The 23,734-nt window shown below is 40.0% G+C and overlaps 2 protein-coding genes across 7 annotated transcripts in view; both read left to right on the top strand.

The window, feature by feature from the left end:
• GGTA1 (glycoprotein alpha-galactosyltransferase 1 (inactive)) overlaps positions 1-5,649 on the top strand; it is a 64,490-nt gene extending 58,841 nt beyond the window's left edge. For 4 of the 6 annotated variants that reach the window (XM_036855428.1, XM_036855433.1, XM_036855430.1 and 1 more), the window contains one exon: positions 3,084-5,649. In XM_036855428.1, coding sequence (XP_036711323.1) covers positions 3,084-3,777 — 694 coding nt within the window. In that variant the 3' untranslated portion in view covers positions 3,778-5,649. The remainder of the gene's footprint in view (positions 1-3,083) is intronic. The other 2 variants (XM_036855429.1, XM_036855432.1) reach the window with 1 other exon arrangement.
• A 3,992-nt stretch (positions 5,650-9,641) lies between these two features.
• Positions 9,642-22,871, top strand: LOC118896414 (N-acetyllactosaminide alpha-1,3-galactosyltransferase-like). The gene is made up of 4 exons (XM_036854182.1): positions 9,642-9,646; positions 17,668-17,683; positions 17,962-18,074; positions 22,175-22,871. The coding sequence occupies exons 1-4, from the start codon at positions 9,642-9,644 to the stop codon at positions 22,869-22,871; spliced, it is 831 nt and encodes a 276-aa protein (XP_036710077.1).
• The last annotated feature ends 863 nt before the right edge of the window (positions 22,872-23,734 follow it).

The raw sequence follows: 23,734 nt of genomic DNA, 5'->3' as shown, positions 1-23,734 counted from the left end.
ATGAGAGGACTGTTTGTACTCAGCAGCAATAAATCCTCCCAAGAGTGGATTTGGACTATTAGGAGGTATGATGTTTGGTTTGTTTTCAAATAACAATGCACAGAGCCAACCGCAGTGCTTTAATCTCTAAACAATGTTAAACCTCACAAAGGCCCCCTCCCTTCCCCTGGGATTGTCTCCCAGGCTTCAGGGTGCAATAGATTGTTCTTAAGGTTCCAGAGTATGGAAGAATTTCCTGACCACCAGCCCCAGAGCCATGCTGAAGTCCCTCTTTATATTGCTCCGATATATTCTCTCCATTTAAAGAATCAATACTGTCAACGCTGGGGTTTCCAGAGACCAATATTAAAAGCACAGTTTATTTTTGTAGTAACGAAAGGGAATCCAAGCAGCAACCAAAAAGCAAAAAGAAGTGCCAGTTATTATTACTCACGAAACACCATAATTGGCCGTTAGTGTGGTCAGCAAATTACACTCATTCCACATTCACTGAGCATGAGTCTGGGGGTGGCATGAGTTGTGTTAAGCCAACCAACTACTCCTTCTTCCCCTTCTCTATCATCCCCATGGCTTCACAAGATAGCGTGTAGCTTGGCTTACAGAAGACACGAACATGATGTTTTGTTTTGTTTTAATTTATTTATTTAATTTTATTTTTTGCTGCGCTGGGTCTTCGGTGCTGCGTGTGGCCTTTCTCTAGTTGCAGCGAGCGGGGGCTACTCTTTGTTGTGGTGCGCGGGCTTCTCATTGCGGTGGCTTCTCTTGTTGCGGAGCACGGGCTCTAGGCACACGGGCTTCAGTAGTTGTGGCTCACAGGCTCTAGAGCACAGGCTCAGTAGTTGTGGCGCACGGGCTTAGTTGCCCCACGGCATGTGGGATCTTCCCAGACCAGGGATCGATCCAGTGTCTCCTGCATTGGCAGGCGGATTCTTAACCACTGCACCAGCAGGGAAGTCCCAAACATGATGTTTTTTGAATGAATAAGTAAATAGCTAAAATACCACTGCATATCTATTAGAATGACCCAAATCCAAAACACTGACAACACCAACTGCTGGCGAAAATGTGGAGCAAGAGGAGCTCTTATTCACTGCTGGTGAGAGTGCAAAATGGTACAGCCACTTTGGAAGACAGTTTGGCAGATTCTTACAAAACTAAACATACTTTTATCATACGGTCCAGCAATTGCACTCCTTGGCGTTTACCCAAAAAATCTGAAACTTTATGTCCACACAAAAACTTGCATACAGATATTTATAGCAGCTTTATTCATAATTGCCAAAACTTGGAAGTAACTAAGGTGTCCTTTAGTAGGTGAATGGATCAATAAACTGTGGCACATCCAGGTGGTGGAATATTATCAGTGCAAAAAAAAAATAAAAACTATCAAGGCTTAAGAAGACATGGAGGAACCTTAAATGCACATTACTAAGTAAAAGAAACCAATCTGAAAAGACTACATACTGTACGATTTCAACTATATGACATTCTGGAAAAGGCAAAACTATGGAGAAAGTAAAAAGATCAGTAGTTACCAAGGGTTGGAGTGGGGAAATGGATGAATAGGCATAACACAGAATTTTTAGGGCAGTGAAAATACTCTGTATAATACCATACATAATGGAAGATACCTGTCATTATATATTTGTCCAAACCCATAGAATGTAAACTGTGGACTTAGCCTGATAATGATGTGTCAATGTGGGTTCATCGACTGCAATGCATGTGCCACCCTGGTGCTGGACATTGATATTGGGGAGGCTGTGGGAGGGACGGGGGAGCGGGGGGTTGTATGGGAACTCTCTGCAATTTCAGCTCAATTTTGCTGTGAGCCTAAACATGCTCTAAAAAATAAAATCTATTTTTCAAAAAGGAAATGAGATAGTTAAAATAAGGTTAAATCAGAGCTTGTTTGCTCTGGTATTGGGATGGGTCTTATAATGGCGGTATCTGGTTAATGGATTGGTGTTTGGGGTGACCAGAGGGAAATTCACAAGGTGCATGTGTAATATGGAAGGATATCTATGTCCCATAACCCATTCTCTGGGTCCCAGAGAAGGATAAGAGAGTGGCGATGGTTAGACTTAATGCATCCCCAAAGGACCCAAGGGTCATGTCACCCTTGCATCTGGTAGGGCAATAGCAACGTTGGCGTATAGGTTGGGGTTTTCAAAGGAGGCCTAAGAACTAGTGCCCCCTGATGTTGATTGAAGGGTACAAACCTGCAGTTATCAGATGAATAAGTTCTGGGGATCTAACATACAGCATGGTGATTATTGTTAATAATATTGTATTATATACTTGAAAACTGTTCAGAGAATAAATCTCAAATCTTCTTGCCACAAAAAAGAAATGATAATTATGTGATGTGATGAAGGTGTTAACTAATGCTACAGTGGTAATCATTTTGTAATATCTGTGTACCAAATCAACACTTGGCACATGTTAAACTTACACAGTGATATATGTCAATTATATCTCAATAAAGCGGGAAAAAAAAAGAACTAGTACCCCCTCTGCCTACCCAAAGTCTGAATCAACTGATAAATAAGACAAGGGGCTAAGTAAGGCAGGTGGTAGTGAATATCACCTTCATTACAGTTAAAGCTGATACTGGAGAATGTGGCTTATATCTGAAGGCCCTGGGCCTCCTAATGTTGAACCACAGAATTAGAAAGACTTGGGCATCCAGGCACCTACAGCACAAGAAGCTGCAAGCCTCTTGTTGTGGGAGCAGGGCCTATACCACTAAGCTACCAGTACAAGGCCCAGAGCAGTTGAGAACACATGTTCTTTCCACCTGGCAGGCTTCCAAGAGTGAGAGAGAGGGGGGCGGGGCTGGGCATGCCCAGTCACCCTTCTAGAATCATCAGTCAGGTAAGTCACTCCACCTCCCCAGAGTTGAGTGACTGCATGGTGGAGAGTGGCCAGGAATGTCCTTCTGTGTGAAAGCACTTGTCTGGGATGGGGGAAAAAATAATTCCTTTCCTAAACTGCAAAATACAGACAAGATGATGAGAATAGCATGTCGCCTCCTGCAGAAGTCCTAGAGGTTACATTTATCCCATTCTTCTTTGTTTCAGATACATTGAGCATTACTTGGAGGAGTTCTTAACATCTGCTAATAAGTACTTCATGGTTGGCCACAGAGTCATATTTTACATCATGGTGGATGATATATCCAGGATGCCTTTGATAGAGCTGGGTCCTCTGCGTTCCTTCAAAGTGTTTGAGATCAGGCCTGAGAAGAGGTGGCAGGACATCAGCATGATGCGCATGAAGACCATCGGGGAGCACATTGTAGCCCACATCCAGCATGAGGTCGACTTCCTCTTCTGCATGGACGTGGACCAGGTCTTCCAAGACACCTTTGGGCTGGAGACCCTGGGCCAGTCGGTGGCTCAGCTACAGGCCTGGTGGTACAAGGCAGATCCTGACGAGTTCACCTACGAGAGGCGGAAAGAGTCCGCAGCATACATTCCGTTTGGCCAGGGGGATTTTTATTACCATGCGGCCATTTTTGGGGGAACACCCACTCAGGTCCTAAACATCACCCAGGAGTGCTTCAAGGGAATCCTCCAGGACAAGAAAAATGACATAGAAGCCGAGTGGCATGATGAAAGCCATCTAAACAAGTATTTCCTTCTCAACAAACCCACTAAAATCTTATCCCCAGAATACTGCTGGGATTATCATATAGGCCTGCCTTCAGATATTAAGCTTGTCAAGATATCTTGGCAGACAAAAGAATATAATTTGGTTAGAAATAACGTCTGACTTTAAATTGTGCCGGTAGGTTTCTGAATTTGAGAGAGTATTATTCTGGCTACTTCAGAAAAGTAACACTTAATTTTAACTTAAAAAAAAATACTAACAAAACACCAACATAGCAAGTACATATTATTCCTCCTTGCAACTTCAAGCCTTGTAATATGGGAGAATGAACCTATGGTAATCAGATGTAAATTCCTAGTGATTTCTTATCTATTCTGGGTTGGGGGGATACACTATCAGCTAAACCAAAAAAAAAAAAAGAAAATTGTCATGGGCAAAGAAAAAGCCAGAAACACTCTACATGCGTCAGTTGACCTACCATAGGAAAGTATGCATAGGGAAGTGTTTGGCAACAAGATACAATTGTGAGCGGTTGTCCTCTTGATTTCAGTGTCTTCCTCTCTCTGCTGAGTCTAAAGCAACAGAGTTGCTTTGCAAACAGGAGAACTCTTAGTAGGACACAGTTAACCTTGGCAACCCTCAAGTGGTTTCAACAGCAGAGTACTTCAGGCCATTTGTAGTCCACGTCCTTTTCTTATCAGGACGTTGTTTGGCTTCCGTGCAAAGACTGGTCAAGACTCCCAGTGGATATCACAGTGACGAATGTTGGGAGTCACAGGGAATCTGATGAGCCAATGGGTGCTCAGCATGAAATGAAAACAAAGCCTCAAAGTAAGTTTGCCATGAAATAGCAAAGAGAGAGTAGAAAGACAGGGGACTGATCACTGTGGGGGCAATGCCACCTCTGAGGGGAACAGGGCATGGGGTTGGCACATAAATACAGCAGCATGGATCCAGGCGCTGAATGGGAGGCAATGTGGGTGGTCTCCAGTCTCCTCAACCGTTATGACACCAAGAGAAGTGTTGTCTTAGAAGATGCTTCTTGTTTTGGCCAAGTCATATTCGGTCCACCATGCTCTGGAACTTGAGTCTTCAAATCCTTGGCCAGAGGAAGTGGGTGGTGTCAGAGTAGACAAAGACCTGAAGGGGATTGAAGAGGCTTGCAAGGGGTTACGTTTCCCAGACCTGGCCTTCATGACAGTCAGTCATCAGCAAATCCTGCCACCACCTGCTCTAACCCTCAGCCCATCATGCCCCAACTTGGAGGGCTGACATCAAGGAACCTCTTGTTTTCCCCTGCCCCATCTGCACTACTGAAGTGTAACAACCAGATGTGTATAATAAAACAGTTCATTGATTTTATATCAAAAGTAGAGGGGATGGCAATGGGAGACCCAGTCTTCGTGACTGAACAGCTTAACATTCAATTCCTTTCTCTAAGAGAAGCTATGAAATCTTACATATTATTTAAAGTTAAGCAATTCAATGTAAAGGAAGTTAGGAGGCAACATTTACATATGCAGGCACGTTTATATTTTGCTTGTGTTCCAGTTTAGGTCACTGGTTTCTATTTTCAAGCAATTTACTTGAAGAGCCATTGCACTGGCTTGATGTTCAGCACCATGGGCTTCTTTGATAAAATCAAACCTCCATTTTCGCTACTGTTTCACTGTGCCTCCTAGTCTTCAATTCTTGCCAAGAATGTTCACAACCCAGCAAAACAAAACAAAACCAACAAAAATCCTGAAGAAGTGCCCTTGTAAAAGAAAAAGGAGATTGCAGGTCAGTTTGGACTCTTGCTTCTCTATAACTCAAGTTTTCTGGGATCCATTCTGGAGTAGGGAGAGTTCATGGTTTAATTCCCAAAGCAAAGAAATGATCTATCCTCAAAGATTAAAGGACTGATGTTTCCTTTTGAAGGAATCTTGATTTTTTTTTAATTCACTTAAAATTCCAAATGGACAAACTCAAGATGTTATTAATAGTTCGGTATTAAAAAAAATAAATAAAATTCCTGATTTACAATTGAATAAATTATTTTCTCAGTATATTCTGGTCTAGTCATGGAGTGTGCATTTTCTCCCAAAGATGTTCAGAATTGTCAGTTGCAGAATTTTAAATACTTAGACTCCAAATAGTCCTTGTGTCCTTCTAAAAATTTGTCCACTGTTACAAAGATAGGAAGAACATGGTTGAGATTCGCTAACTTTTATAACAACGAATGCTTATATAGAGCTTCCCAAAGTGATACGCTGAAGTAATTAAGTGCCAGTAAAATAAGGCTTGCCCATGAAGGTCTGGGTGGGGCACGAGGGCAGAGGGAGAAAACAATGCCATAACCATATCTGGTGGTTACTAGTCCTGACCTCTGGGGAATATATCTGGCCAAGGGAGCCCTGGGAGAGACTTGCTGAATTTCCAGCAAGACTTGGGGGGGGGTGTATTTATAATAAATACAAAAATTGAAGTGGAACAGCCTGATGTAGTGTGGTGCATGGGATATGCAACAAGGCATGATTCCCTCATAGCAGAGAATTATTCCCATTTTGTAGATGAGCAAAGTGAGGTTCAGAAAGGTTAAGCCACCCAGCTGGGAAGCAACTGAGCTGAAACTCACACCAGAGAAGCTGATGAGGATACATGTGTTGACACCATGCGTATGGAGGGCCATGTTTCCTATCAAGGAAAATGCTGCTTTATAGAAGAATCTGATAAAGGAATTTTTGCCATAAGAAGTAATATTTTAAAAGCTAGGTATGCTCCTAGGCCCGTACCACTTCCCACTTTTTCTGCACGAAACCTGCCCCAAGTGCATTAAATTAGTTAAAATGGATCACGTAAAAATAAATAAAAGACTGCGATCATTCTCAACTTTATGTTGTGCCTGCAGGGCCGCCATAAGCCCAGTGGGCACTCATAAGCTGTTATACCAAGGAAGTGCCTCAGAGGGTAAAGCTGGGTGAGGGGGTGGGTGGAAGGGACAGCCATGCCTCCTCCTTCCACTCGGGGGTTCCATGCAGCTGGAGGGGGAGAAGTTTCTGTAAGGCAAGAAGGGCCTGACTTCTCTTGTCCTTCTTGTAATGACTCATTTTCTCTCTCTCAGCCAAAGTCACTATGTGATTTACTGATAGCTATGGCAGTACTTACAGTTATAAGAATTTATTAAATCACTGTTAATTAAATGTACCTTATGTAAATGAATAACACAGGCATGGTAGCATACTCACAAGTGCGAAACATCATAGAAAGCATGAATGCATAACATACAATGCATACTTCTTTTAAGGTGAGAAAGCTGGGTTAAGTGGGGATCCATTGGTCAAAGCCTCAGGTCTGTAAGGGTGCAGAGCTAGGATTCAAACCCAGGACTGTCTGACTCCAAATCCTTTGCTCTTCCCACAGCTTCCCTTACTCTCTCTTTCACGTATGTGCGCACACACACACACACACACACACTTTAACCATCTTGTTTTTGAAATCTGGACAGCAAGGAATCACCACCAAAAGCTCTCAATCCTTGTCTTAGGAATTAGAGAGAGAGAACTTAGTAGACCCAGACTCTTCAGAGGCAGAAGTTAGGTCTAAACTCAGCCTGGAGCCACGCTGGAGAAAGTCAAATGGAACCTGAGCAATACGAGGCCCAGGAAAGTTCAAGGGGGTACAGAGGAGGAGAGGACGTCTGGGAGGTGGAAATAGCCTCAGAGGGGCTGCCTCTGAATTGAGCTTTGTGGGAAGAGAAGGGGGTCACTGTGAGGAGTGGAGGTGGAGTGAGGTTTCAGAGGGAGAAGCAGCAGACACAAAGCACAGAGGACTGTGACGAGACCTTCACGGAGACCCACCCAGACGGCGCCAAGGCCTTGGGACTGGATGAAATCTCATAGCAGAGCCTGTGTGAAGAGCAGCAAAGAGCTTGCGAGGGCTTTGGCTGCTTGAGGGCTGCACATTCGCCCAGCATCTGTGGCTCTCTTTCTCCCTCCCCAGCAAAGCCTGGTCTCCTCTATGGAGTCTGTGTGATTTCTATGGAAACTAGTGCCATAGTTGGACCAAGTGACCCAGACTAAGCCAATCAACACTTTCCCTCCCCCTGGTGGCAATGACTGATTCGGGGGTGGGCAGGTGATCTAAACTAATGCAATCAAATTGAATCTCAGGTCTTTTACTGGAAATACGGACACATGTAACATTAGAAGCCACTAACACTTCTGGGGATCACAAGGGAGGTCAGCCTTAGGATGAAACTGACAATAGGACAGGAGGAGCAGGGACACACAGTCGTTGATGACAACCCCTGAGCCACGGGCTCCAGCCTTACCTAAAGCCTGAACTGCCTGTGGACTTTTCGAATGCGTGAGCCAATAAGGTCCCATTATTAAGTCACTTGGAATCGGGGTTTCTCTTACAACTGCAAATATCCCCACTGAACCCTTCTAGAACTGTGAGTTCCTTAAAGGCAGGACCATAGTCTGCCTTTGCATCAGCTCCAGCACCCATTACATCACCTCTCTCAGAGGCGCTGCTTAACGAATATCTACGAGGTGAATGAACGAATGAATCGTTACGTCCACTCCCGTCATGCCTCATAAGAAGTGCTTTTTTTAATCAAAAAAAAAATTTTTTTTGACTGTGGACTCTGTGTCCTACTACAAAGCAGATGCTTTTCTATCAGTATGGGAACTCGAGTCGAGCTCTGAGCTTCAGGCTCTAACCGGGTACCCTAACCTACTGAGTTCAGTGCTGCTTAAGGTCAGTGATGCATGGGACGAGCTTACTCCATCAGAGTAGAGCCGCCGTTCTCAACCAGGATGATTTTGTACAACCACCGCCACTGCTGCGCGCCCACGCCCCACCCCTGCACTGACCCCAGGGACATTTGGCAATCTCTCAAGATATTGTTGGTTGTCACAACTTGGGGGGGGGGCGGTTGCTATGCAACTCTAGTGGGCAGAGGCCGGGGATGCTGCTAAACATTCTACAATGCACAGGGCAGGCCCCACATCAAAGAATCATCTGGCTCAAAATGTCAATCGTGATGAGATTGAGAAACCTGGTGTAAAGTTCCCTTGAACTTCATGAAGAAAGAAACGTGGGGAGCCAATCTGCATAATACCCACCTGTCTATACCCAGGGAATAGTCCCTAATGGGTGCCAAAAGCTTTGAACTCACCTGGTCTTAGTCCCCCTGTAACATTTCACAGCTCAGACAAAAGTAGTTCCCCATACTGGACACCAGAGGGCAGGAATTTCCCAAGACAACACTGTTATCCTAAGCAACTGCTTAGGATAAAAACATCGAATAGGGTTAAAAAGTCTTTTCTGGACCTGGCGAGGACTGCACATTTGTAGAAATAGATATGAGTTTTGCATATAAATGAATATGGCTATAAATATTTTAAAATCAGCCAAAGTTAGAACACACTTTTAGTAAGCTGGCTGTAACTGTTCAGAATAAAAGGTGGTTATGCTAGCTAGGTGTTTTAGTTAAAGATACTTTGGTTGCAAAGAACAGACATTCCCCTTGAGCTGTATAAACCCAAAAGGGAGATTACTGCGAGGCTACTGGAGAGTTCTACTAGATACAAGGGAGAGCTGACGGCCAGACAGTGGTATACTGAAGCTGGTTCGTACCTGCTTGTGAGAACGTGTTGTGCACAACACTTCCCAACCCTGTTCAGTGACTTCACTGTGGTAGCTTGATGTCGGCCATGGTGGGAATGTTTGCACCATGGGAATCAGCAAACACTAGAAATCAGGGTTCTATCCCCTTCCCTTCCCTTCCCTTTCCATCTTTCTAAGGAGGTGATTGTGTAAAAATTTACTAGCACATCACGACAACCAGGCCATAAGCAAGAGCCAGGGAAGTACAAGGGCTTCAACAGTTGAAAATTGTAAACTTCCCCTAAAGGTCTTCAAATATGACCAAGCTCCAACTATCTCCAGACTCAAGATTTCTTCCTTCAAAACTCTAAATTCCTGGAAAAGAAAACCCATATGGCACAGCATCCACTCATGCTCCCAGCAGCTGCGCCATGGGGTAGGTTTACTGCAGGGTAGGTTACACTCTGGGGAGGTTCTCAGAGAAGGATATACTGTTGTGAGCTCGGTAGATGCCTCTAAAAGTGTCTACTACATTCACTTATAGCTGTCTGGCTGTCAATCACTTCTTTCCACATATCTAAAATATTCCCTGCTACCATGATTCAAAAACGTTATGCACAACTCTAGCACAGACCCCTCTCCTAATAGCAGACCACAGAATCCACAGCCAATGTCAGAGGGCTAAGCCTCTCAGAGCCTACTATCTCCAGGTAATAACTATTTATCCTTTGGTTCCTTAGAAAGCCCATCTGACTATTCTGCAATCTGTGAAATAAATGGTAAATTTAGCTCACACCCAAATACACAAGAGTCAATAGTGAGAGACAAGGAAGGAAGAGGGGGGAAAGTTACAGTAACTCCTACTTAAAAGGAGGAGAGGGCTTCCCTCGTGGCGCAGTGGTTGAGAATCTGCCTGCTAATGCAGGGGACACGGGTTCGAGCCCTGGTCTGGGAGGATCCCACATGCCGCGGAGCAACTGGGCCCGTGAGCCACAGCTACTGAGCCTGCGCGTCTGGAGCCTGTGCTCCGCAACAGGAGAGGCTGCGATAGTGAAGGGGCCTGCGCACCGCGATGAGGAGTGGCCCCCGCTTGCCGCAACTGGAGAAAGCCCTCGCACAGAAACGAAGACCCGACACAGCCAAAAATAAATATAAAAATAAATAAATAAATAAGACCCGGTGCAACCAAATTAATAAATAAAAATATTTTTAAAAAAAAGGAGGGGAAAAAATGAAAAATAAAAGGAGGGAATGATGGTTACCTGCTCAAGGGGCATTTCCTTACTCTGGAATTCAGTTGACCTGAGCAGTTGACCTCATCTGCTGTTAAGTTTTCTATCAAGGCTAGCAACAGTCCTCATCCATCATCCCAGTCTACTTCAGACCCTTTTAGCTATGTAAGATATGATTGGTCACAAGAGGCCAGTGGCAGGGTAACTTGTCTGCAACATGGACCAGCTGGAGAGCTTTCTCTTGTCCAAGGTCCTACCGGAAGCTCACTGCTTTTACACTTATCAGACAAGTGGGAGGTAGCTGGATACCCTTATGTGTGGGGACACTGCCTCCAAAATGAAAAGCATCACATAAGAGTTATGTGTCCCTTTAGTAGTAGGAGACATAAAGCTGCATTCTGGTTCTCAAACTTGGCTGCATTCTGGAATTACCTGGAGAGCTAATATTGATGCCTGGTTCCAACCCCAGAAATTCTGATTCAGTTGGTATGGGTGGGCATTGGGACTTTTTTTTTTTTGGCTGTGTTGGGTCCTTGTTTCTGCGCGAGGGCTTTCTCCAGTTGCGGCAAGTGGGGGCCACTCTTCATCGCGGTGCACGGGCCTCTCACTATCGCGGCCTCTCTTGTTGCGGAGCACAGGCTCCAGACGCACAGGCTCAGTAGTTATGGCCCACGGGCCCAGCCGCTCCGTGGCATGTGGGATCTTCCCAGACCAGGGCTCGAACCCGTGTCCCCTGCACTGGCAGGCAGACTCTCAACCACTGCGCCACCAGGGAAGCCCCTCATTCTCTCTATTATTAATGTTAGTTCTCTTTAGCATCAGGATTCTATAGCCTTAGCATAGGGATACTCATTATCCAAGGCATCACCATCAGTGGAAGCTGGTGCCTGGTAGAATGTCATGTCTCAGCCACACGCTGCCATAGCAGTTACTCCCATCTGTGCACATAGGCACAAAGACAGTCTCATGACATACGACTCAGCTCCATAGCTGCCTCATCCCCTCATTAACTCAGCCCAGGGTCAGCTCTCTAAGGGTGTCCTAGCCAGGGTGCTATTAGAGTATTTAGGAAAGAGGAAGAGTAAGGACTCAGGCATGGTTGCTTGTCTTTCCACCTACTGTGCAACTATGGGCAAGATAATAAAAGCTCTCTGTGCCTCAGTTTATCTCATAGTGGTGGATTAAATTTGATAATATAAGTATTCAATAAATATTAGTGATTAATGAAGGGAATCTAAACTCATCTGGCAGATTCTTTAAGTGTTTGGTAGAGTTCAACAGTTAAGCCATCTGGCCCTGTGCTTTGTTAGGAGATTTTTGATTGTCTTTACTTGTTATAGGTCTATAAGATTTTCTAGTTCTTCTTGAACCAGTTTTAGTAGTTTGTGTGTTTCTAGGAATTTGTCCATTTCATCCGAGTTATCTAATATATGGTGTATAGTTGTTCATAGTATTCTCTTATAATCCTTTTTATGTCTGTAAGGTCTATAATAATGTCCCCACTTCCATTCTTGATTTTAATAATTTGAGTCATGTCTGATTTTTTCTTGGTCAGTCTAGTTAAAAGTTTGTCAATTTCATTGATCTTTGCAAAGAACCAACTTTTGGTTTCATTGATTCTATCATTTTTTTTTCCTCTGTTCAGTTATCTCTGCTCCAATCTTTATTATTTCTTCCTTCTGCTTGCTTTGGTTTTAGTTTTCTCCCCCCTTTTTTCCTAGTTTTTTCTAGTTTTCCCTTTTTTTCCCTTAAGGTAGAAGTTTAGGTAATAACCTAAATAACTTGTCTATAACAAGTTTTGAAACAGCTAATAGAATCTTTTTCTTCCAATTGAACATCAATTCCTATTGCATTTTTCATTTTTTCCCTTTGATGACCATTAATGTTGAACACCTCTTCATATGAATATCGGCCTGTTGGGTATTCACTTTTGTAAAATGCTAGCTCATATCTCTTCCCCTCCCCACCCCTCACTGATTGTCTTTCTTTTTTCTTATAGATTTGAATTCATATAATATAAAATACACAATTTTAATAATTAAAAAATGTACAATTCAGAGGCTATGCAATTCCAGAATATCTTCATCACACCAAAAAGAAACTCTGTATCCATTAAGAAGTAACTTCTCATTCCCCTCTCCCCAGTCCCTGACAAACACTAATCTGCTTTCCATCTCTCTGGACTTGCCTGTTCTGGACATTTCATATGAATGGAGTATAATATGTGTTTTTTTATGTCTGGCTTCTTTCACTTTGCATGTTTTCAAGATTCATCTATGTTGTAGCATATATCAGTATTTCATTCCTTTTTATAGCTGAATAATATTCCATTGTATGGATATTCCACATAACCAATCATCAGTTAATGGACATTGGGTTGTTTCCACTTTTTGGCTATTATAAGTAATGGTGCTATGAACATTCATGTATAAGTTTTAATTGGAAATCTTGTTTTTACTTCTCTTGGGTATATAGCTATAAGTGGAATTACTGGGTCACATGGTAATTGTATGTTGAACTTTTTGAGAAACCACCAAACTCTTTTCCATGCAGCTGCATCATTTTACATTCCCACCAACAAAGTATGAGTGTTCCAATTTCTCTACATCCTTTCCAACCCTAGTTATTTTATCTTTTGTGGGGTTGTTTTTGTTTTTGCTTATGTTATGGCCATCCTAGTGTGTGTGAAATGATATCTTATTATAGTTCTGATTTACATTTCTCTAATGACTAATGATGTTGAGTATCTTCTCATGTGATTACTGACCATTTGTATATAGACAGAAATGTCTATTCAAATCCTTTGCTCATTTTTAAATTGGGTTATCTTTTTATTGTTGTACTGCAAGAGTTCTTTATATATTCTGGTTATGAGACTCTTATAAGATAAAGGATTTGCAAATATTTTTTCCATTCCATGGTGGGCTGTCTTTTCACTTTCTTGATAGTGTCCTTAGATGCACAATGTTCTGTGTTTTGATGAAGTCCAATTTATCTATTTTTTTCTCTTTCAATTACTGTGCTTTTGGTGTCATATCTAAGAAACCATTGCCAAATCCAAGATCATGAAAATTTACTGTAGTTTTCTTCTAAGAGTTTTATAATTTTGCTTTTACATTTAGATCTTTGATCAATTTTGAGTTAATTTTTGTATATGGTATGAGATAAGGATCTAATTTCCTTTTTTTCATGTGGATATCTAGTTGTCACAGCACAATTTGTTGAAAAGACTATTCTTTCCTCCATTGAATGGTCCTGGCACTTTTATTTGAAAGTAGTTGTCTGGGTTTATTTACAGACTCAATTCTATTCTATTGATCTATTGATCAATAGATGTACTGATGTAGACATGTATTGATTAATACATGTCTATCCTTATGCCAATAAACACACTCTTTTCATTACTGTATCTTTGTAGTAAGTTTTGAATCAAAAAGTGTGAATCCTCCAACTTTGTTCTTCTTTTACAAGATTGTTTTGGCTATTTGGGGTCCCTTGCAATCCCTATGAATTTTAGGCTCAACTTGTCCATTTCTGCAAAAAAAAAAAAAAAAAAAAGGCAGTTGGAAAATTGGTATTGTATTCATTTCCTAGGGCTGCCATAACAAACCACCACAAACTGGGTGGCTTAAAACAATAGAAATTTATTTTCTCTCAGTTTTCTCTCAGTTCTGGAAGGCAAAAATCCAAAATCAAGGGCCGTGCTTCCTCTGAAAGTTCTAGGAGAGAATCCTCCAATCTCTGCCTCTGTCTTCACAAGGATTTTTTCTGTGTCTCTCTTCTATGTGTCCTTTAATCTTCTTATAAGGACACCTGTCACATGATTTAGGGCCCAACCTAGTTCAGAATGACCTCATTATAATTATTTCCATCTGCAAGACACTATTTCCAAATAAGGTAACATTCTGATGTTTCAAGTGGACTTTAATTTGGAAGGGACACTATTTAATCCTTCTACAGGTAAGGATTACATTGAATCTGAAGATCACTTTGGGGTGTACTGCCATCTTAGCAATATTATGCCTTCCAATTCATAAACACCAGATGTCTTTCCATTTTTATGGCCTTTTTTAATCTCTTTCAAAAATGTTTTGTAGTTTTCATTGCACAAGTCTTGCACCTCTTTGGTTACATTTATTCCTAAATATTTTATTCTTTTTGATCCTATTGTAAATGAAATTATTTTCTTAATTTCATTTTCAGATTGTTCATTTCTAGTGTATGGAAACACAAATGATTTTTGCATATTGACCTTGTATCCTGCAACATTTATTAGTTCTAATAAATTTTTGTAGATTTCTTAGAATTTTCTCTGCTAGTAGAGATAGTTTTACTTCTGCCTTTCCAATTTGGATGCCTTTTATTTCTTTTTCTTGCTAAATTGCTCTGGCTAAATTTCCAGTACAATGCTGAATGGAAGTGGATAAAACAGACATCCTTGTCTTGTTTCTGACTTTAGAGGGTAAGCTTTCAGTCTCTCAACAATAAGTATGATGTCAGCCGTCAGTTTTACAAAGATGCCTTTTACCATGTTGTGGGAGTTCCTTTTTATTCCTAATATGTTGGGTATTTTTATAGTGAAAGAGTGTGGGATTTTGTCAAATGACTCTTCTGCATAAGTAAAAATGTTTTTTACTGGCTTTGGCATCAGAGGAATGCTGCCCTCATAGATTGAGTTAGAAAGTTCTTCTATTTCTTTGGAAGATTTTGAGAATAATTGGTGTTGATTCTTTAAGTGTTTGGTAGAGTTCAACAGTTAAGCCATCTGGCCCTGTGCTTTCTTTGTTAGGAGATTTTTGATTGCCTTTACTTGTTATAGGTCTATAAGATTTTCTAGTTCTTCTTGAACCAGTTTTAGTAGTTTGTGTGTTTTTAGGAATTTGTCCATTTCATCCAAGTTATCTAATATATGGTATATAGTTGTTCATAGTATTCTCTTATAATCCTTTTTATGTCTGTAAGGTCTATAATAATGTCCCCACTTCCATTCTTGATTTTAATAATTTGAGTCATGTCTGATTTTTCTTGGTCAGTCTAGTTTAAAGTTTGTCAATTTCATTGATCTTTGCAAAGAACCAACTTTTGGTTTCATTGATTCTATCATTTTTTTTTCCTCTGTTCAGTTATCTCTGCTCCAATCTTTATTATTTCTTCCTTCTGCTTGCTTTGGTTTTAGTTTTCTCCCCCCTTTTTTCCTAGTTTTTTCTAGTTTTCCCTTTTTTTCCCTTAAGGTAGAAGTTTAGGTAATAACCTAAAAAGCTCTTTCTGCTTTTTTAAATATAGATGTTTACAGCTATATATTTCCTTCTGTGTACTGATTTTCACTGCCTCCCATAAGTCTTGGTATGTTGTATTTTCATTTTTATTCATCTCAATGTATTTTCTAATTTCCCTTATGATTTTTGGGTTTTTTTGCTTTTGTTTTTTCCCTTATGATTTTTCTCTTTGGTGCATTGGTTTTCTGAGTGTGTTGTTTAATTTCCAGATATTTGTGAACGTTCCAGATTTATTTCTGTTACTGATTTCTAATTTCATTCCATTGTCATTGGAAAAGATGGTTTGCATATTTCCAGTCATTTTAAGTTCATTGAGATTTGTTTTATGACCTAACATGTGATGTATCCTGGAGAATGTTCCATGTGTATTTGAGAAGAACATGTATTCTGTTGATGGGTAAAGTGTTCTGTGTGTGTCTAGTTCTTTCTTTTGCCTGCTCAGATCTGCTGTTGAAACCCTAAAGTGAATTTTTTCATTTCAGTTATACACTTCTCAATTTCAGAATTGCTATTTAGTTTGTTTTTATAATTTGTATCTCTTTATTGATATTCCCTATTTGTTGAGACATTGTTCTTTTGGTTTCCTTTAGTTCTTTGTCCATGGTTTCCTTTCGCTCTTTAAGCATATTTTAAATAGTTGATTTAAAGTCTTTCTAGAAAAGCTCAATGTCTGGACAGTTCTCATTAATTTTTTTCCTGTGAATGGGCTGTACGTTCTTCTTTATTTGCATAACTCTTAAATTTTGGTTAAAAACTAGACATTTTGATTATTATAATATAGTCACTCTGGAAATCAGATGCTTTTGCCTCCTCAGAGTTTGTTGTTCTTGTTTGCTGTTGGTTATGGTTGTTTGTTTGTTTAGTGGCTTTTCTAAACTATTTTTAAAGACTGTATTCTTTGTCTTGTTTGGTCTCAGAAGTCTCTGTACCCTTAGCTTGTGGTCAGCTAGTGGTCTGACAGAGATTTCCTTAAGTGCCTAAAGCCTGAGAGAGAGAGATGTATTGGAGGGCAGAAGGAGGAGGAAGAGGAGATGAAGGAGGAGGAGAAAGAGGAAAAGGAGAAGAAGGAGAAGAAAAGAGAAAAGAAAAGAAAGGAAAATAAAAAGAAAAAAAACACTTACAGTCTGTGAAGATTGGCTCTGTGTTTGGGCCCTCCTTCAACACAGCCCAGCTGTTTACAACTCTGCCTTGGCCTTCACTTCCTGTGTGCCTTGAGCCTAAATATCAGCCAGAGGAGAAAGCCTAGGAGCTTCAAAGATCTTTACTGAACATGCATTCTGCCCTGAACATGTGCATGGATTTCTCAATTCCTTGTTATGCATGGGATCTTGTCAAAGCCCTTACTTTCCAAAGAACTGTCTTCCAAATGTTTCCTCCCCAGGCTTTCAGCATATCTAGTGTTTATTCTAACTGTAATCTTTTGACCCAGGTGGCAGGGACTTGTTCTTTTTAAAAATGTTTTCAAGGAATACCCTCCACTTAGCCACTTTTCTATTCTGAGAGAGTTCTGAGTTAAGTGAAAGAAAAGAAAGCACTATGAGTCAATCCTTCAAGGAACTCTCAGATAGGTCAAAACTGACAAACATAATGCCTTGGGCATTAGATCTACTCTTCTCTCCTCAGAATCAGGTACACTGAGAACATGGTTTGATGTTTTCAATACCACAGCTATACTGGGAAAGGAGTTGGTGCAAGTTAAAATACCACAAAGCTTTTCTACTCCTAGGATGTTGAGTCTTTTTTTTTTTAAGATAACTTTTGCTTGGCTGCTCTAAACCTTTGGCTATCTTCCAAAGTTCTGACAAAGTTGATTCTGACAGTATGCAGCAATATTAACATTGGTAGAATTTCAGATTATGAAAACTGGGAAGTTCATTTAAAAAAAATATGGCCTCTGTAAATAATCAATGTCCAAAAGCCTAAGACAGTAGATTTTGTCCAAATATAAGAGAAATTGTTACTTTAGACTTTGGGCAACATTTCAACTATGCGTCCTCAAGGAAGGATCTTGGAAGCACATTATAACTAATCAGTACATGAACTTTTGTAATGATCTAGCCATTTCTGATAAACTGTTTCTTCAGTTTATCATGACCATCAAGGCTTTGGGTTAGAAGTAAGGAAATGCTGCAATCAGACACAGGCTTTATACATTAGCAATATCTACTACAGTTTTATTAAAAAGTATTTTGTTCATAGTTCTTATGTCTTCCTTACAGTGCATCAAATCTCTCAAACATACTACTAACTGGTCAGCTCCAGTTGTGTGGCATGGCACTTACAATGAAGTGGCACTGGAAAATTATTATGCGAGTCATAAAATTACTGTGGGGTTGACTGTGTTTGCTGTGGGAAGGTAGATATTGCCAAATGTCCTCTACATTCAGGCTTTTTATTGTAGAAAATGGGAGATTATCAATAAATTCCATCTCAAGAATTTATAAAAAGTAGAGCCAAATAAAACCAAAGAAATCAGAAGTCAGGAAATAATAAAGGTAAGAGCAGAAATCCATGAAATTGAAAACAGAAAAGCAGTAGAGAAAAATCAATGAAACAAAAAGCTGGTTCTTTGGAAAAAATCAATAAAATCCATAATCATCCAGGAAGACTGGCAAAGAAAAAAATTAATGCAAATTACCAATATCAGGAAAGAAGCAGGGTATATCACCTCAAACCTTGCAGATGTCAAAAGGATAATCAGGAAACACTATAAAATACTCTACACACATATATTTGACAACTTAAATGAAATGGACCTTGAAAAGCACAAACAGCCACAACTCACCCAACATGAAATAGATCATTTGAATAGCCCTATAGCTACTGAGGAAATAGAATTCATAATTTTAAAAACTCCCAAAGTCTCCAGGCCCAGATGGTTTCACTGGAGAATTCTACCAAATATTTAAAGAAGAATTAACATAAATTCTACACCATCTCTTTCAGAAAAGAGAATAGGAGGGAACACTTCCCAAATAATTTTATGAAGCAAGTGCTGCCTTGATATCAAAATCATACAAAGAAAGTACAAAAAGTATTAAGTTGAACAATGTACGTATCACCCATTAAAATTATAAAGTTTATCAACCTTACAGTAACTTGTTATTAAATACTGATAGTAATTTATTGTTAAAAAAAAAGAAGAAGAACACAGAAAGAAAGAGGAAGAAAGGGAGGAGGGAGGGAAGAATCCTTTCAGAAGAAGCTTCCCGTGTACCTCCTTGCTAGACCCATTCTGATCCCTTCAAGTTGCTGCCCCAGGATCTGTAATAGGGCATAGAGAGTGACCCCATGCTGGGGCAATGCTCCTACCTTCAGGACACAGATGGAGTTTCTGCTTCCTTCCCACCCACCCTCAATAGAACACACTGAGTCTTGGAAGGATCCTCTGTAAGGGAAGGGGTGCTGAAACAAGAACCTCATTCACCTCACCATGAAACCCCCTCTCTGTGTTAAAGAACCCCCAAAGTTTCAGGAATAATGGCATCAAGTTCCCCTGAAATTAGGAATATAGGTGGGACTGAAAATGGGAGGATAGATTGCAAGTATCTATATGGAACATTTCGACATGAATATCTGCTACAGGGATGAACAAATAAGCCAATATAATAAAACAGAAAGCCCCATGCAAATGTTAAAGACTTTCTATTTATTGACAATGACATTGTAGACCTGTAGGGAAAGACTTCCATAAATGATGCTGGAGAAAGTCAGTGTCAACACAGGAAAGTTGAAATTGTACCTCTATAGCATATCATGTACAAACATATACAAACATCAAATATCAGTTAGTTTAAAGACCAAAAGTTAAAGGAAAAAGTATAATATACCTTGATGAACTCAAGCTAGAAAAGGATTTCTTAATCAAGACATGGAAAATACTAACCATAAAGGAAAAGGTTGATAAGTCTGACTGTATTAAAATTAACTTTACCTAAGAAAAACCCAAATTGAGGGCCGCTCTACAAAATAACATGGTCAGGGTCATGACCAACAAGAAGAGAAATTGACAGAGTGGAAGAGACTAAGGAGACATAGTGACTAAATGCAGTGTGTGTCCTGGATTGGATCCTGGAAACTAAAAAGGCCATTAGGGGAGAAACTGGTGAAATCCACATAAAATCTGTGGTTTAGCTAATAGTATTTTACCACTGATAATTTCCTAGTTTTGACACATGTACTATGGTTATATAATATATTAACATTAGGGGAAGGTGGGTAGAGTATAGATGGGAACTCTATAATATATCTGCAACTTTTCTGTAAATCTAATAGCATTCCAAAATAGAAAGTTTTTAAGTTGAAAAAAAAAGTTTGCCATTGTAGTGACAATAAGCTTTTTTTTAAAAAAAGTAAATGCCTGACATTAAGCTTTTGATTGATAGCTGAGACATTCATTTTCTTTTATTTATTTATTTATTTTTTAGCCACCCCTCGCGGCTTGTGGGATCTTAGCTCCCTGACCATGGATGGAACCCAGGCCCTCTGCTGTGAAAGCGCGGAGTCCTAACCACTGGACCTCCAGGGACTTCCCTGAGACATCTATTTTAAAGACATCTATCTCAAATAAAAATATTGCCAGCTGTGTGGCATGCTTACTAGCTAAACAACTAGATAAACAGCCAGGTCATCCCACCCATGAAATTCCCCATTTAGAAAGCCCTGTGTGACCTGATCTACATAACTGATCACATGCATGACCCCGCTTTTTCCCTCTCTTGCCTTAACTTTTGCTCTCATGTTTAAAATTTGCCAATAAAGAGTGAACTTGCAAAACCCTAGGCATCCCACCCTCAACCCCAATAAAGGCAGAACCCCAGGTCCTCGTGTTTCTCTCTCTCTCTCTCTCCGCCCCCTCCAAACTGTGACCTCCCTGTGTGGCCTCACGCATGCCAGGATTTGTGATTAATAAAGCTTATTTTCTCAAAGTTCCCTGATGGTTGTTGTTGAGGTGTATCTTGAAATTATAATAAGAATGACAAGTGCTGGTCCAGCCATAATGTAGGCTCTGGTAGTGTCTGGCGGGGAGCGGGGTTGTCTCACCACAAGTAGTAGGGACTCCAGTGAGTGCCCCTAGGCATTCCTAGCCAATAGCATCACCATCTATAGGCTGAGATGGACACAAAACAGCCCTATATCACACTATACACAAAAATTAATTCAAATGGATAATAGACTTAAATATGAAAGATAAAACAATAAAACTACTAGAAGAAAATGTAGGAGGATATTTTCACTACCTTAAGGCGGCAAAGATTTCTGAAGTATGACACAAAAGCACTAACCATAAAAGAAATATGGATAAATTGGACTTTGGATTTGAGTTGCTAGCTTCCAGCTCAATACAATATTTTAAGTGATATTTTTCATAATGTACCTAATAATTTTAGATATTCCAAACTAGAAAGTTTCTCCTGACCCCATCTGCTATATTTCTTAAAACTCTGATCAATATCCAGATCTTATTTTTAATGATTATATGAACATCATTTGAACTAGTTGTGTATATTACCTTTCCTTTTTTGAATTTACCTGAGGCCATTTATTACTATGAGAATCTTTAACTGGCTGGAGAGACTGGAAATGAGAAAGTTTTGTTTTCCAGTCCAGCAATCTTAGCAAAAATATGGCAAAATAAGAAAGACAGTGCAGACAGTGGATACAAAGCATGTCACCTCTGACCTTTTATGCATAACTAACTACTCTAAAAGCAAGCCATGGGCTTCCCTGGTGGTGCAGTGGTTAAGAATCACCTGCTAATGCAGGGGACACGGGTTCGAGCCCTGGTCCGGGAAGACTCCACATGCCACGGAGCAACTAAGCCCGTGTGCCACAACTACTGAGCCTGCGCTCTAGAACCCGCGAGCCACAACTGCTGAGCCCGCATGCCACAACTACTGAAGCCCGTGCACCTAGAGCCCGTGCTCCACAACAAGAGAAGCCACCACAATGAGAAGTCCGCGTACGGCAACGAAGAGTAGCCCCCGCTCACTGCAACTAGAGAAAGCCCACGCGCAACAACGACGACCCAACACAGCCAAAAAATAAATAAATAAAAGTAAATAAATAAAAGCAAGCCACAAACATCAATAACTGCTCTTGCAATGACCCATGACCTTTCTTGCCTACATCCTCCAAAGCAAGCCCCCACTGTTCTGATAACCCTGAAAACTCTGGCTTTTGTTTTGCGCTGGGTTCTGTACAGTTTCCTGATCTCACCAAGTTTCATTCTCTCTCATGAGGAATTCCTCTTCTCTCCTATAATCCATAAAACCTCATCAACGAGAGGAAAGGCAGATAATTTCACTTTTATACTACTTAAATACAACTCAAAAAGCATATCTAATGTTTGGTTGCTTAGTAGAATTTTTGGATAAACTACAGTGTAATTTAAATAATATGTGTTCCACTAAACTATAAGAATATGAACTTAATTGCTTCTTATTTACTTCACAGATACACTGACCGTTATTTGTACACATTTATATCATCAGCTGATAAATATTTTATGGCTGGCCAGAAAGTCATAATTTACGTCCTGATAGATGACTTCTCCAAGTTGCCTTGGATAGAGCTGAGTCCCCTCCATACAGTGAAAGTTTTTGAAATAAAGCGAGAGAAGAGATGGCAAGCTATCAGTAGGATGTGCATGAAGACCATCAGTGAACATGTTGTGGATCACATCCAACATGAAGTTGATTTCCTCTTCTGCATGGATGTGGGTCAAATCTTTGTAAGAAAATATGGACTGGAAACTCTGGGGGAGTCAGTAGCTCAGTTACATGCTCATTGGTATAAGACAAGTCCTACTGAGTTACCTTATGAGAGAAGTCAGTTATCAGAAACATATATACCTATTGGTAAGGGAGATTTTTATTACCATGCTGCTGTATTTGGTGGTACTCCCATTCAGGTTCTCAATATTGCCAGGGACTGCTTCAAAGGAATCTTGAACGACAAGAAAAATAACATTGAAGCAGTGTGGCATGATGAAAGTCACTTAAACAAGTACTTCTTTCTCCATAAACCCACTAAAGTCTTGTCACCAGAATACTGCTGGAATATGTTTGGAATTAATAGTGAGATTAACACTGTCAAACTCTGTTGGGCTGTTAAAAATTATGACTATCTTAGACAAACTGTAATTTTATAGCCCTTCCTTTGTGTTTCTAAATTTAAAAGCATCATTTTGTCTTGTCTTTAGAAAATTAGTATTGACAAATTTTAGCACTAAAAAAAATCACTAACAGAATGACAAGCTTACCAACACAGTATATTTATACTTTTCCTCACATTCTTTTTGAATCATATAACAAGGGATATAGCAGTTGCAGAATGAATGTATTGACATCAGATGGAAATATAGTGTTTTTATATTTTGTGTGAATTTTGAGGAAATATTATTTTTGGATCACATTGGATAAAATAGAATCTGTCAGGAGAAAATGAAACCTGAAATATTTTCATTGATCCAAGTAGACATATATTTCTTATATTGCTTAAGGAAAGGGATTGTCTAAAGGTGTGGATAAGGGAAATCAGTGCAACTATACTAATCTACTCTCTCTGTAAAATTTTGAGGACATTAAAGCTGCCACCAGAGGGGCAGACAGTTACTTAGAAAACTTTGAGTCATTCAAAAAGAACTATGTGTTTTGAAACTGCAGAGTTGTTTGTTGTAAAAACTAATGATAAGAAAATTTTAAATATAGAGAGAAAATTGAAAGTCCTCCTGTACTCTCCCTTTGAAAACCTATCACTTGATGTATCCTTTATATATATATATATATATCCTTTATATATATATATATGTATCCTTTATATGCATTTATATGGATTTATATCCTTTATATGCATTTATATGCATTTATATGCCCACCACATGAATATACACACACACATGTGGGTGCACATGCATATATGCTTATATACTATTTTATACAAATTGACTTATATCACATACTTACACATGTACTTGCATGCATACACGTTTTATCGGTAGTCAGGGTCTAGTTA

The sequence above is a fragment of the Balaenoptera musculus genome, chromosome 6, assembly GCF_009873245.2.
Source record: "Balaenoptera musculus isolate JJ_BM4_2016_0621 chromosome 6, mBalMus1.pri.v3, whole genome shotgun sequence".
Taxonomy (NCBI): domain Eukaryota; kingdom Metazoa; phylum Chordata; class Mammalia; order Artiodactyla; family Balaenopteridae; genus Balaenoptera; species Balaenoptera musculus.
This window is presented reverse-complemented; position numbering and strand designations above follow the sequence as displayed.